Raw genomic sequence first — 16,070 nt, 5'->3', positions numbered from 1 at the left:
TGGACATTCTACTTTTAAGGGGAAGATAGTCCTTTTGGTGTGGAGGTGATGAGTGACTTCATGGAACCTTACACTGTATAGTATATGCATATCAGGATGAGAGAGGGAAACATGTTTTGTGGATTTACTTGTTTTCTATAGTGCTGAACTAGTTGAACCAGCTCTTTATATTTTGGTTGATGAGAAATCAAGTGCAATTTAAAACGCTTGTTTGAAAGATGCAATGTTGTACCAGTTATATATGAGTTACGTACAGTAAATGATACAAATGTTAACAGATCTTGATGGTATGCTCATATTTACTAGTTTGTCCTCTTGGGTGCACATTAGCTAGGAATACAGTGGACCCCCGTATTTGTGGGGATGCATACCAGCCCCCCCCCCCCCCCCCTCCCCTGCACAAATACTTGAAATCCCTATAAGAATGCATAAAACTGCCTATTTTATTAGTTAAAACTCAGGAAAACCCCACTTAAAATTTGTAAACCTGCTTTTTTAATAGTTTTATCGCAAAAAGTGCATTATTTGATGAAATTGATAAAGTACAGTAATTTGTGAATACATGCAGCCCTCGGTTAACAGTGGTGGTTCCGTTCCCGGCCGATGCTACTAACCAAAAATCAGCAATAACAGCACTAAAAACCTGCTTAACGGCGCTGTTAACTGAATATTGACGCCGTTAACCAGAGATTGGTGCTGCTGTTAGCTAGAGATTGGCGCTACTAACCAGATATTGGCGCTGCTAACCAGAGATCGGCACCGAAAATCCAGTTAACAGTGTTGCTAGACAAACGCCATAAAACCAAATAGCCGTTAACTGATACTGCTGTTAACCGAGGGCTGCCTGTATTTCTCTTAGAAAAATAACGCAAATAGGTGAATTTCCCACAAATAAGGCCCATAGAGGAATCCACGAATACAGGGGTTGACTGTAATGATGTACGTTTTAGTGGAAATTTTTCTTATGCTTAACCTTTGAGATTCCTATAGTAGGTGGTTCTGAAAGTTGTCCTTTGTATGTCCAGTGCACATACAGAACTTTATTATACGAAGTAAAAAAATGAAGTTGTAGTGTTTACAAATTTTCCAGGTATGACTTCATATGTAGTCACTACAGTCTCAAAGGTTGACATTGTATGACTGCAGAGATATCATCAGAATCTCATATGGCTATATGTGTATTACCTTTTCTTTTGTATCTTACTTTTGTTCTGTTTTATCCTGTAACTATGATGATAGGCTCTGCATCCTCCTGTAGTGTAAGATCATGTTGACAACACTAGTACTATTTGTTTATTTTGGTTATATATGCATCAGTAATTATATATTGAGATTCTCTAGGTACTTTGCTGTTGGATACTGGAGTTATTATATTTTTTCTTCTCCAAATGAGTGTTGACATCACTATTTTTATTAACAGCTGTACTTCAATTCAAATATCTTTGTTGCTTCTGGATTCTATAATGGCTATTTCCTTTTTATGAATTACTGTCACCAACTTTGGCATGCTATGTGACTATTATGTGTTTGATTGTGGTATAAATGATGAGGACTGATTCTTTACCTTTTTGAAAGTTCAGTTGGTGTAAATGTTCAGGGCATGAAGAGGTGTGTGTGTGTGCTTTATGCCACCTGTGAACATCAATCCTCATACTTTTGGGTTTTGCACTTATGAACTATACTCTGTTTTTTTCCATCTGTCCATCTGCCTGTGGTGTTTTTGTATGGTAACACTGTGTCCCGGGCTTTAGACAGTTACATTCAGCTTACATTCAACGATTATAATAATATCCTATTTCGAATATTAACGGTGTAATTCGCATACAGAAAATTATTAAAACACTTTTCAGTTGCAAATGGACACCCAGATATCCTTTTATTTATCTAAAACTTACACATGGCGTAACTATCTAAAGCCCGGGACGCAGTGTTACCATACAAAAACACCACAGGTGGATGGACAGATGAAAAAAAACAGAGTATAGTTTGAGTTATTGTTTTGATCACCAGTGGAAAAAGGAGGGGTCAAAGAGGAAGATGACTAAGAAGGAACTGTCTATCCTTCAAGAACAACTCACTTTGCATTAGAGGCATGCTTGTGACTAATCCCTGGTGTGCAGGTGGTAGGTCACCTATGTGATCTTGTGAAGGGTGGACCAGCATTTGCTCTTGCATCTTGCTTGTATCTCTCTGGAGGTGTCTGCATGGTTAGATTTATTACTAAACATGATGGCTTACTTGTCCTTCTCTAATATGTCTTTCAAGGAAAACAAGGTGAAGTTCCAAGGGTTATTGGTGTCAGGAGGACTTGACTATCCATATGCACCAGTCCGCAAATTTTTGGTGAGTCTTGGAGGCACTAGGACTCTTTCTGTGGGTTCTTTTTGAAACAGGTTTTGGCTGAGAACAGCCTTTCATTATAGATGGGTCTGTGCTGGGTATCTTGTCACTGTTCAAAGAGCAAGGTTATGCAACAGTAGAGAAATTGATGTCTGATGATCAGGGCTCCATTATCCCCCATGCAGTTTCTTTAAAGTCCCTTAGCCATCTTTAGAGGGAACTACAGTTATGTCTTTTAGATGGCAGCACCAATGTGATCAGGGCTGGAATAAAGGCAGCCTTCCTCCAAAGCCTCATCAGGTCCCCAGTACTCTTCCTAATCAAAGTGCCAGCAATTGTCCAGTGATGGGCATGAGTCCTAGGTAGTCTGTGTCTTTCAGATTAGCTATGGTCTATTGTTCAAGGACTGATGCCCTCCCCTTTCTCCACAGCTGATTCCAATCCCAGCTTTTTTCTAGGATCATCATAATCTTTCTCATTCTTGGCAAAGTTTGCCAGGGCTGGAGAAAGGAGCCCTGGAAATTGGGAAAAAATGGATATCTGTAGTCAATGCAGCCTGCAAGATACTTGCACATTTCGATCAACATAGCATCAGAGATCCTTTTATATAGGCTCAAACATCAGCAAATTCAGGGAAATGTCAGTAAAGCTCCTGTCTCAACAGAAACAAGCACCATAGCTAAATTGTTTGTTACCATCTGCTGTCTCTGGAATAAAAAAAAAGCTCAGGGTGTTCTGCTGTCTTGTCCCAAACCCATGTGATACACAGGAGGATGCCTTCCAACACATGTTACAACTTTCCTGTCTGCTTTTCCCTGTTTACCCTGATCTATCATATTATCATTCACATGGTGGTTACTCTTGGTCTCAGGATTCCTCAGTTTTCTTCCTTTTGGTCACAAGCTTGGTGGTATCCCAGTTTGCAGTAGCTTCTCATGGAATCCTTTAGGTACTGAGGAAGATACTCTTGGTTTATGCTGCTTTAGCAGCTATCATTCTGTGAAGTTGCTTCCAGCTGCAGACCATCCAGTGGCTCCTATGAGAAAGTAGCTTTTCTTTCAGGGCTGCACGGAAGATGTCGGTCAACATTCATAGGTCCACAAGAGGTGTGTACCAAGTGAAGTGGACCATCATCTGATTTTGGTGTCATGGAAGGGATGTCCTGGTCAGAACCATAATACTGTATAACAGGTTCCTGACTTATCTGTTTATCACTGAGACAAGTTCTTGTCTTTCTCTGGTAAATGTCTATTGCTTTGAATAACCTTGTTTTCCTCTTGAGCTCAACCTCAACGGTGAGATGTAAGACTTAAAGTATACTTTGTAGTCTCACCAAGGTGCTGTATGACCTTATGGGGGGTGCTTTGGATATGTTACTTTCATCATTTTTTGGTGGTAGTCTTACCATTGACCAAAAGCTATGTGAACTGTATTGTCCCTTTTTACCTAATGTGACACTTAAGAGGGTTGAGCCTTTCTTGTTCTTAACAAAGATTCAAAACCTACCAACTCTGACTTTAGTTACAAGAGGGTTTCAATTCCTTTCCTTCCAGGACTGTAGGTGATGACAACAACTACCGTAGATACTTGTGTGGCCTGTGAGATTTTGTTATACGTACACAGGACACAACCTCCTAGGACTGAGAGTTAATGACTTAAGTATGTGTAAGAATAATCAGATAAGTGCTCACAAAGTTAAGGGCATTGCTTTGTTGAAGAACTCTTTGGTTACCTAGGTATTAGAAGCATTTGTGTGCCAGAACATATTTACCACTTGTTACCACCCACAAGTCCTTGGATACTAACTTCTTTGGACTTGTGGTAGCTGCTCAACAGTTTAGCTATCTGAGCTCAACTAATACCATCTTGCCTAAGGTTTACAATGATTAAAAGTTGGATGAAACTTGGATGACTGGTACTCTTCTCTTTTCCTTTATGTATCTTTATGCAAGCTACGTATGGCTATTTGCATTATTAATACTGGGTCTACTTGATAATTTTGCTAAATTTAAAACTGGTTTTCCCATCACATACATAAAATCTGAGTTTAATAGCCTTTGAGTGAGTCGGCTACAAAAGTCAAATGAAGTCTTAGGGCCTTGTCAGCCTTGACATTACATATGCCAGGCTGTACAGGTGGTTACAGGAATCTCCTACTGTGTTCTCCAAAAAATACCACCCAGCTAAGAATTAAGTCTACATAAAGTTTGAAAGTTTTTATCCTTGTTGAAATAAAAAAATACTTTATATTTTTCTTGGATAAGCAAACTGGAAATCTTTTTTCATAATACTACCACCTCAGCAACCTGTTACTTAAAGAAAATATAGCTTAAATGATCATACTTTTGAACTATAATACTTTGTTACCAACTTCAGTGACCATAGCTGCTTTTGCTGAAGGTACTATATTTCTATGATATGTCAAGGTTTTTATTACGTATAGAAAAATGCAGATTATCCTGAATATAGGATTATCAGATTTTGTTTTATTTTCCTCACAGAAAGATGAAAAGAACAGAGCGATTGAGTGAATCGGATGGGGGAATTTCCCCTGATGTCTCCTCCCCAGAACTCTCTCCAGTTACTCCCAGTCGTCCAGTGCACGACTGGGAAGGAGAGAAGGTGGAGGACAAAAGCTTTTTTGATGATGGCACCATGACTTACTTTTGGTAAGTATAGAGTAACAGCTTCATTACCAGGGTAATTTTACAAACTTATACAGAAAAAAAGCTTTTCTGATGTTGTATTCCTTTAAACATGTTTAGTCATAATTTATTCCACTGTTTAACAACACTTGATATCGTTGAGGATGTTGAACCAATATATGTTTTCCATGCTATATTATTAGTTGCTATGTAATGTAGTATATTATACATATATTAACTATATATCTATATATATTAATTATATATATTATAATATATAATATATATATATTTTAGATATATATAGATATATATTATATATATATAGTATATATATATATATATATATATTATATATATATAGGATATATATAGAATCTATAGAGATATAGATATATAGATATATAGATATATGATATATAGATATATAGATATAGAGATATATATATATATCTATATATATTATATATATATATATATATATATATAATTATATTTTATATTTATTATTAGTATATAGAACGTAATATACATATATACAGTGAAACCTCATTTTAACTTACTGATAAGGGAAAGGTTATCCATTAAAGCCGATTGTCCATTGAAGTGAAGCATTGTTATTTTGTGCACTAAGTAATGTTTATTGGTAGGCTAAGCCTCAGCCCAGATGCAATAACCACTGATATACATGAAAAGATTCACATCATGATAAGAACTGATAATAAAGGTAATAAAACCATTTTAACTTTATATATTATTGGTTTAAATCAGCTTTTGTCTATGCGAGGCCAACCAGCTGACAAATGTAAACATCGAATTCTGGTAGCGCTCACAACGTTATTTACCAGTATCCTTTCAAAATTATAATGGTAGTTTACTAATTACAATAGGAATAACTTTTAGGATAACATAATTTTTCACTAAAAATTCATTATCGTTTTGGTAGCAAATTGTAATTTAGAATTATCGTATTGTTACGTGTTTGTGGCGACGATAAAATGTAAACAAAACAATGTTTCACATAAGTGACTTACCAACAATTACATTAGTTGTACGCTTTCTTACCTGGCAGTCGAAAATTCAAATTCCTGGCGGCGGTAGCAGCGCTGCCATTGTTTGTGTAGGTGATACAGATCCCGCCCACTTTCGGGAATACCTGGTACTGCTGAGCTTTAGACTTCAATTCATTTTCTGCCGGCCACGGGGTAACACAGGTGGTTTGTTGTTGTTGACTTTCGTCGCCATTGTGGATTTTTTCTTTTTGGTGATGTACAATTTTTTGGGTAGCTTTTTTGCTTCATCAGTCTGCTGCCTAGTTATTAACAAGTTATTACGAAGATGTCTGATGCTAGTTCTTCTTCAGTTAGGTTTTGCAGCAGTGGCTCCAAAACTAGATTAGCTAAACTATGTTACGATCTGCACTCCAAATGTGTTAAATGTAGGGGTCAGTGCTGTAGCAAGGAATTAACTTGTGATGAGTGCCGTAGTTTAGATGAACAAGGTTGGAAGACTTTTCAAACTCATTTGGATAAGATGGACAAAGATAGGAAAAGGAGAGCAGCTCTTAGAGCGGGTAGTAAAACTAGAGTAGAGACAACTCCCGTGCCTTTAGAGGCAAACAAACCGTCACTATCTTCTCCACTTTTATCGAATATTTCACCTATTGATAGTCCTCCAACTTCAGTACTAATTACTCCAGACCAGGTATCCCATGTTTCCGATCCCAACACCATTTCCTTGTTAGAGTCCAAGATGGACAAGAAATTTGAGTTCTTGGCAAAATCCGTTGTGGATTTGGGTATGTCGTTTCGTGCGTTCGTAGAGAAGTCAAGTGAAAAGGCCAGTGTTAGGCCAAGTGTCAGTGTCGTGTCCGAGGAGGCGGCTGTCCGTTCCCCGTTCTCCTAGACGAAGGTCCCTGTCCTGCTCCCGAGAGAAGATATACCAGAGGTCGAAGGGAGACTGGGGGAGTTTGCCCACGGTCAGTCGCCGACTCCGTCGACGTAGTTGACTCGCGAGTGCCCAGGAAACGCTGCTGGAAAGACGTAGATATCAGTGACGCGCAGTTGTTGTCCGACTCAGAAGTGCAGTCGCCTGTGTTGAGGCGAGAAGTGTGAAGTGATTTAGTGTCGCCTCCTTTGAAGAGACATGCCCAGCGTATGAGAGGGATGTCGCCGCCTGTTAAGAAATCCAAGGAGCACTGGAGTCTACAACCTTCCTGCAGTTTCGCACCAGACCAGTTTTTCCGGGAAGATCATCAGTCCTCTTCGGATAGCGTAACTTCGGACGGAGTCAGACTCTTACGTGCGTTACAGCTCTCGCGCGCTTGCAAGACTGCCTCGCCTCGTTGTGTATCGATAGGAGTTTCGAATCGTTCGCCTCATTCGTCTCGAGCGGTTTCGACTCGTTTGCCTCATTCGCCTCGAGCTGCTTCGACTCATTTGCCTCATACGTTTCGTGTGGTTTCGACTCCCAGTCGTTCGTTTTCGAAGAAGAGCCGTATGACAGCCACAACTTTGTCTTCGCCTAAGGATGATGCGAAGGCCAAACCCTTGCTAGAGAATTCCGCTTTGGGTCCCTTTAAACATCAACTTCAAGAATTGATGGTCTTTTTAAAGAAGACAACGAACCAGACGGAAGAGGAAGACGAGGTATCGGCCGTCCTATTGGAAGAGGAAACTCAAGACCAGGATTCGAAGCCCTCTTCTGCTTATTCTAGTCTGTTAAGATTTCTTTTACAGACTTATCTGGACTTTTTTGAACCAGCTTCGCCTTCTTCACCTCCGTCGATGTTTGTGAAGGATAGGAGATCAGCGCCTTCGTGGTTACCGAAACCAGTTCTTTCTCAGTCCTCGAAGAAAGCACTGAAGGAAGTAGGAGAGTGGCTTGCTAAGAAGATCCTCCGTCGAAGCTGCAGAATAAAACCTACAGGTTTTATGCGACAGGAGAAGTTCCTTCTTTGGGAATTTCTGCCTCCTCCCAAGGAGACTTCTCCGGTCTTGTGGACTCTCACAGAAGAGCAGCGTTCTCGGCTGCGAAAGTGTTGTTCTCTTCACCCGAGTTGGATCACCTGGTGAGGGACTTATACAAGTTGATCAAAGTCTTCAGTTTTCTGGATTGGACTATTGCAGCGTTAGCCAGGAAAATTGAAGATTGCCAGTCTCTAGATGAGGATTTTTCTGCCGACTGGCTCAATGTGTTGTCCTGTGTGGACAGGGAACTGAGAGACAGTTCAGGGGAATTGGCCGCCCTATTCACTATGGGAGTACTAAAGAAGAGAGAACGATGGTGCTCCTTCACATCTCGAGGAGTAACCACGAACCAAAAATCTGCTTTGTTGTTCTCCTCCCTGAGTAAATCTCACCTGTTTCCAGAAGAAACCATCAAGCATGTGCTGTCGGACCTTGAGAAAAAGTCCACCAATGATCTTCTTTTTCAGTCAGCGAGAAGACCTAAGGAACCTCCAGCGACAGGAGCCAAAGCTTCTTCTCTACAAAAACATCCCTTTCGAGGAGGTAAGTCGAGGTGGCAGCAGAGACCAAGAACTAATCTACGAACCACCTCCAAGTCTACCAAGAAACCTTCCTTTAAGACAGAGAAATGATCGGAAGGTCCTTCACACACCCGTGGGGGCAAGACTGCACGACTACTGGGAGGAATGGAGTCGAAGAGGAGCAGAACGGTGGGTAATTCAGGTGCTTCGAGAGGGATATGTGATCCCTTTCACGCAGGATCCACCACTGTCCAATACACCTGTCTGATTGACAGCATACTCGACAGGATCAACAAGAGCTTTGGCTTTAGCCAAAGATGTAGAAGAGCTCATCAACAAAGAGGCCATAGAGGAAGTAACAGACACAAACTCCCCAGGGTTTTACAACAGGCTCTTTGTAGTCCCCAAGGCATCAGGGGGATGGAGACCTGTGTTGGATGTAAGCGCTCTGAACCTTCGTCCGGAAGACGAAATTCCGAATGGGAACTAGTTGATCGGTAATGTCAGCCATCCAACCGGGTGACTGGATGGTATCTCTCGACATGAAGGATGCATACTTCCATGTCCCCATCCATCAGAACTCCAGGAAGTTCCTGAGATTCATCTTAAAAAGAGAGTCTTCCAGTTCAGAGCCCTCTGCTTCGGTCTGTCAACCGCCCCTCAAGTATTTACTCGGATTCTCGCTCCTCTGGGAAAGTGGCTGCATTTGATGGGGATCAACACAGCTTTTTACTTAGACGACTGGCTCCTGAGAGCCAGATCCAGGCGTCAGTGTGTGAAGGACGTGGAGAAGACACTTACTTTGACACAACAATTGGGTATCATAGTAAACACGGAGAAGTCCCAGTTGATTCCAACTCAGAGGATTCTCTATTTAGGGATGATACTAGACTCTCTAGCTTTTTGGGTTTTTCTCTCCCCGAAGAGGATAGAGTCCTGCCTGTTGACAGTCCAGCAATTTCTGGTTTGCCCCTGCTCAGCGCTCGAATGGATGAGCCTACTCGGGAATCTGGCTTCAGTAGAGAGTTTTGTCAGGTTAGGACGCCTACAATGAGGCCGCTTCAGTTCTTCCTGAAAACAAATTGGTCTCGGGAGACACAGTCGGACTCACTAGTTTTCCCCTGACGGAAGAGATAAAGATGGATCTTCGTTGGTGGCATTCGAGGGAAAGATTACAAGAAGGAATCTCCCTAGTTGTGTCGAACCCCGACCTGCAGTTCTTCTCAGACGCCTCAGACAGCGGATGGGGAGCTCTCCTAGGAGACAAGAGAGTGTCAGGTCTGTGGACAGAACGAGAAAAGACCTTGCACATCAATGGGAAGGAATTGAAGGCCATCCTCTTAGGGCTACAAGTGTTCGACCACTTAGTCACCGGAAGAAACGTAGCGGTCTACTCGGACAACACCACAGCGTTGTCATATGTACGGAAGCAGGGAGGGACCCACTCGTTCTCTCTCAACAAGATAGCCGAAGATCTCCTCACCTGGATGAACGAGAAGAGGATCACCCTTTTTCCAAGATTCGTGCAAGGGAGAATGAACGTACTTGCAGATGAACTGAGTCTGGTAAATCAGGTGTTACCAACAGAATGAACTCTGAACAAGAGTGTGTGTCAGGACCTCTGGAAGCTTTGAGGAAGACCATCGATAGATCTGTTCGCCACATCGAGGAACAATCGCCTTCCCATTTTCTGCTCTCTGATTTCAGAACCACTAACGTGGAGAACAGATGTGATGCTGCTATATTGGACATGACTGGACGTTTACGCTTTTCCTCCCTTCGGGATGATAAGAGAGGTCTTAAACAAGCTTCAATTGCACCAGAATGTGACAATGACCCTAGTAGCGCCATTCTGGCCCAGGAAAGAGTGGTTCCTCAATCTGCTGGTGGATTTTCCCAGACTACTTCCACAAAATCCATCGCTTCTCAGACAACCCCATTTCAACCGATATCACCAAGGGTTGTCCGCTCTGGCCCTGACAGGATTCAGACTGTCAGGAACCTGGTCAGAGCAAAAGGGTTTTCGTAAAGGGCGTCAGAGGCTATTGCTAGCTGCAGAAGAAGCTCTTCTGCCAAGCTTTACCAGTCCAAGTGGAGAGTTTTTAGGTCATGGTGCAGACGACATAGCATCTCTTCTTCTGAGACATCTATAACAGAAATTGTGGAATTTTTGTTATTTCTGAGGGACACCAAGAAGTTGGCCACTTCAACTATTAAAGGATATAAGGCCATGCTTTCATTGGTCTTCAAGCATAGAGGCCTCGACATTTCGTCAAATCAGGACATCAGTGACCTGATCAGATCCTTTAGTTCCTCCAAGATTTTCAAGCCTGAAGAAGTGGAATGGAACTTGGATGTAGTTTTAAGGTGGCTCAACGGCCCCCAATTCGAACCGTTGAATTCTGCAACCTTGAGGGGCGTAACTAGGAAGACACTATTCCTAGTTGCCTTAGCCACAGCGGGAAGAGTAAGTGAGTTGCAGGCGATGAGTAAGGAAGTGGGTTTTGCCCAGGGCAATGCAGTTTGCTCTTACGTAAGAGACTTTCTTGCTAAAAATGAGGATCCTTAGAATCCTTGGCCCCGTTCTTTCAAGATAAAGAACCTAACATACTTAGTTGGGTCCGAAGATGAGGAACGTACATTGTGTCCGGTCAGAGCCATCCGACACTACAGTGGTACCCGAGATACGAAAGGCTCAACTTACGAAAAACTCGAGATACGAAAGCCAATACGAAAAATTTAACGGCTCTACATACGAAAAGTTTTCAAGATACGAAAGGTTTCTGTAAAGTCCGAGATTCGCCCGAACCACCAATAACAATTTTGAAACTCGCGCGCCGCCAACTTAGTAGACTCGCCACTATCCTTTTGCTCTCCCATTGGTTCCTGATGCTAGTCGCAGCCATGAGATCCTTCTCTCCTATTGGCCAGCGTTCGTCCCATCATGCATCTATGTACGTGGTGGTGTGCCTCAGCCACTCGGTACCAGCATTGTTATAGTACGCACGCGGTATTCGTTTCGGGATCGTCAATGTGTATTTTTAAAAAAAATTTCTCATATCTTTTCACAGAAAATGGAAAAAGAAGAGCACCTCTTGAGTGACGACATATATGATATGATTGACCAAGATCTCTCTCGTGGGATAAGTGACCAAGATCTCTCACTTGGGATAAGTGATCAAGGTCTCTCATGGGATAACTGGAAACTTTGCAAGGTTGGTAGAATCTCCACTCCCTGCTGAACAGAGTGTGTTGACCAATCATTTACAACATTCATACCAGTATAATCAAGGCACTGCAGTTTATGTTGAAGGTCAGCAGCCGAACATTCAGTACCCAAATCAGTTGCAGAGGAGCATTTGGTTGAACAGGGTTTTGATGGACACCAGGGCCAACAGAGTCATGAGGTGCAACAATTAGTAGATAATTATCAAGACGGGCAGCCGTTAATGAACACTACGTGTTTATAGAAAAAAGACACCCCGAAAAGGCTCACACAGGTCGTATGCTTGCGCAGTTCGATGATGTTTGCCTGAGTCATTTCAGGAACATTGTGAAAAGTAGGCAGAAGCAATCTTCCTTGGATCGTTATTTTTTAAAGAGGCCTTTAGCATTAGCAGGAGTAAGCAAAAAGGAAGAACCAAGTGATAAAAAACAGAAAGTTGAAAGTGGTGATGAAGTTGAAATTCTGTAAAAAAAAAAAAAAAAAACAAAAAAAAAAAAAAAATCTACTAAAGTAAAAAAAAATTTTTAAAAAGTTAAAAATCGAAAAAAGAAAAAAAAAAAAACGCAGAAATTAAGGATGTTCTAGCCGCTTTTCATAAAGTGCAATAATTTGTCCTCCTCCTCCTCCTCTGCCGCCACTTTCGGAGATAGCCTCACTCGAAAGGTAAGCTTCCACATTTTATGTACAGTATTTCTTGTATACCATGTACACTAATACACTTTATTTACAGGTTATTTTGCATTTTGTTATTAATTTAGGTATTGAATGGTCCAAATTGTTGCAGTATTTCATTGTTTATAGGTCAATTTATCTTTATTATGAAATTTACTGGGGTGTTTTTGGAGGGCTTGGAACGGATTAGCCATTTTACATGTAAAATGTGGTCCAAGAAACGAAAACCTCATGATACGAAGGGCGCCTCTGAACGGATTAATTTCGTATCTCCAGGTACTACTGTACCTGACTAGGACGGAAACTGTGAGAGGAGAGGAGAGCCGACTCTGGTGCTCTGTGAAAGACCCGTCTTGGCCTCTTTCAAAGAATTCAGTGTCCTTTTTCCTGAGGAGTTTGATCCGAGAAGCGCATGCCCAAACTCGGGAACATGCTCTTAGGGTGCTGAAAGTGAAGACGCATGAGATTCGTGCAGTAGCAACGCCTTTGGCTTTCAGACAGAATATGTCTCTATCCTCCATTATGCAAACTACATTCTGGAGGTCGAAATCGGTGTTTGCATCGCACTATTTGAAGGAGGTAGAAACTACTTACGAAAACTGCTTTAGATTGGGACCGTTGTCAGTAGCGGGAATGGTGTTGGGAGTGGAAGCATAGGGGGGGACTGTTTTTTCCCTCTACTATCTCCTCGCCTTGAATTTGAGGTTTTTTGAGTTTGTGGGAAGCCTGGGGGTACATGTACCTGAAGTACCCACCAGTTCTTATATCTGGTTAAGGGTACCATATGGTTTTTAGTGTAGGTGATGGTTTTGTATGGTTTTTTATCTGATCTGGTATTTTCGCCCAGGGCAAGGGCAAATTATTATTGTTTTTTGTCAATCATCGGTGAACTTTCATGATTGCAAAAATTCTACCATTAGTAGGGACGACCCTGGCCTTTACTGCCACGTCTCCTACTTGTGATGAGAGCGCCGACCAGAGGCAGTATCTACCTGTAGCTGCTCTCTCACAAGGTAAGGTACTGCAGACATTATATATAATGTGAGCACATGACTTATTTTTGTTCATAAAGCTGTCCATATACCCACCTTCCGGGTAATGTGGAGTCAGTTAATGTAATTGTTTGGTAAGTCATGTATGTGAAAATGATATTTTAATGATAAAATAAGGTTTCACATATACTTACCAAACAATTACATAATCATAGCCCTCCCTCCTCCCCACAGATGGACATTGCGGCTCAACAAATTGAAGTCTAAATCTAGCTCAGCAGTACCAGGTATTCCCGAAAATGGGCGGGATCTGTATCACCTACACAAACAATGGCAGCGCTGCTACCGCCGCTAGGAATTTGAATTTTTGACTGCCAGGTAAGAAAGCGTACAGCTAATGTAATTGTTAGGTAAGTATATGTGAAACCTTATTTTCTCATTAAAATATAATTTTTCCTTTTAGGCAGTGTGCTTAAGGAAACACAAAATAGAATCGTCTTTGTTATTTTGTTTATTTTGAATTTTTAATGTTACAGTAAGTAAAACAGCATTTTTCATAACATCTTTACATACCCAATTTTGTAAGATACCTGTTGTTGCAAAAGCTAGTCTATACACAGATAGTTTTGTGATTTTAACAGTTGTCTAAGGCTATACTACCCTTGGCCAGATTTTGCCCATTTAAGCCGGTATACATTGGTTCTGGGTCTGTTAAAGCAAGTTTTTACTGTATATGTGTATGTATATATATAATGTATATATACAGGCAGTGCCCATGTTATGACTGGGGTTCGGTTCTTGAGACGCGCCGTAAGCCGGAACATCGTAAAAAATCCCAAGAAAACCTTACTTTTAATGCTTTGGGTGCATTGAAAACTATGTAAACTGCATTCTTATTGCATTTTTCATGAAAAAACCTTAAAATATTGATTATTTTGCATTTTTGGTGTCCTATTTCATCTGCCAGATGAGCGTTGTTGGCGTCTTAACCCTGGAAATAATGTCTGATGAATATAATTGAGAAGCGCCTTAACCTCGGAACGTCGTAACCCCGAACCTGTTCGTAACCCGGGGACTGCCTGTATATATATATATATATATATATATACTATATATTATATATTATATATATATATATATATATATATATATATATATATATACGATGTTTCGTGGTTACAAACGCGCCCCATAAAAATAAAAATAATATTTTGCGTCGTTCCGTCTTACGCGGTTTAGCGTCGTAAGCGACGTAAACAAACGCGAACTAGTTCCGGGCGCACGGCGGAAGAATACGCTTTGTGGGGGAGAGGACGGCGTCGCTTCGCTACGCTCATTCCTCGCCCATACGCCATTTTGGTTGTTTACACTGCCTCTCTCTCCCTCTTGTTGTATCGTTTTTGTAACTTTTTGCTCTTTGTTATGGCTCCCAAGCGCAAGGCGGACTCTTCTGATGGTAGTGCATCGAAGAAAAGAAAGGCCATCACCATGGAAATTAAGGTGGACATTATAAAGCGATCTGAGAAGGGAGAAACGCCAACAAACATTGGCCCCTCGCTTGGCCTTAGCCGTTCGACCGTTGCTACCATTATCAAAGATAAAGAGCGCATTGTTGAACATGTGAAAGGATCTGCTCCTATGAAAGTGACAGTGATAACTAAGCAGCGTAGTGGTCTAATAATTGAAATGGAAAGGTTATTGGTGCTTTGGTTGGAAGACCAAAATCAACGGCGTATCCCAGTCAGCCTTATGGTGATTCAGGAGAAGGCGAAAAGATGTTTGAAGCGTTGAAAAAAGAAAAGGGGGAGGGAAGTGAAAGTGAAGAGTTTGTGGCTAGTAGGGGTTGGTTTATGCGATTTAAGGCTTGGGCCAATTACCATAACCTTAAAGTGCAAGGTGAAGCTGCTAGTGGGGATGAGAAAGCAGCGAGTGAATTTCCTAAAGCGTTGTCTGAGATAATTAAGGAGGGGGGTTATTCTGCTCAGCAAGTGTTTAACGTAGACGAGACAGGTTTGTTTTGGAAGCGTATGCCTAACCGCACTTACATCGCCAAGGAGGAGAAGTCAGCACCCGGTCATAAAGCCAGCAAGGAGAGGCGAACTTTACTTCTTGGGGGTAATGCTGCTGGCGACTTCAAACTGAAGCCCTTGTTTGTGTATCAGGCTGAAAATCCAAGGGCACTCAGGGGCATTTGGAAGGGTCAACTACCAGTAATTTGGAAGTCCAACAAGAAGGCATGGGTGACACTTGCAGTGTTTGAGGACTGGTTGTCGTAACCATTTTGTTCCAAGTGTGGAGCGGTATTGCGCCTCCAAGGGTATCCCCTTTAAGGTGTTGCTAGTGCTGGACAATGCCCCTGGACACCCTGCCCAGCTGGGAGACTTCAACCCTAATGTCAAGGTGGTTTACCTTCCACCTAATACCACGGCCCTTTTACAGCCTATGGATCAAGGAGTGATTGCTTCGTTCAAGGCCTACTACCTACGAAGGACAATTGCTATGGCTTTACAGGCAACTGAAACCAAGAAGGACTTGACTCTGAAGGACTTTTGGAAATCCTACAACATCCTTGATGCTGTAAAGAACATTGCTAATTCCTGGGAGGAGGTTAAGCAAACAAACATGAATGGTGTCTGGAAGAAAATTTGTCCTCAATTTGTGAATGATTTCCATGGGTTTGAGGACACAGTTCAGCAAGTTGTCAA

The 16,070-nt window shown here is 41.6% G+C and overlaps 1 protein-coding gene across 1 annotated transcript in view; it reads left to right on the top strand.

Moving 5' to 3' along the window:
• LOC135200165 (phosphatidylserine synthase 2-like) overlaps positions 1–16,070 on the top strand; it is a 180,857-nt gene that overhangs the window by 10,817 nt on the left and 153,970 nt on the right. The window contains exon 2 of the mRNA XM_064228523.1: positions 4,842–5,009. Coding sequence (XP_064084593.1) covers positions 4,846–5,009 — 164 coding nt within the window. The 5' untranslated portion in view covers positions 4,842–4,845. The remainder of the gene's footprint in view (positions 1–4,841; positions 5,010–16,070) is intronic.

The sequence above is a fragment of the Macrobrachium nipponense genome, chromosome 26 (assembly GCF_015104395.2).
Source record: "Macrobrachium nipponense isolate FS-2020 chromosome 26, ASM1510439v2, whole genome shotgun sequence".
Lineage (NCBI taxonomy): Eukaryota > Metazoa > Arthropoda > Malacostraca > Decapoda > Palaemonidae > Macrobrachium > Macrobrachium nipponense.
Note: the sequence above shows the minus strand (reverse complement) of the source record. Positions and strands in the feature narration are given on the sequence as shown.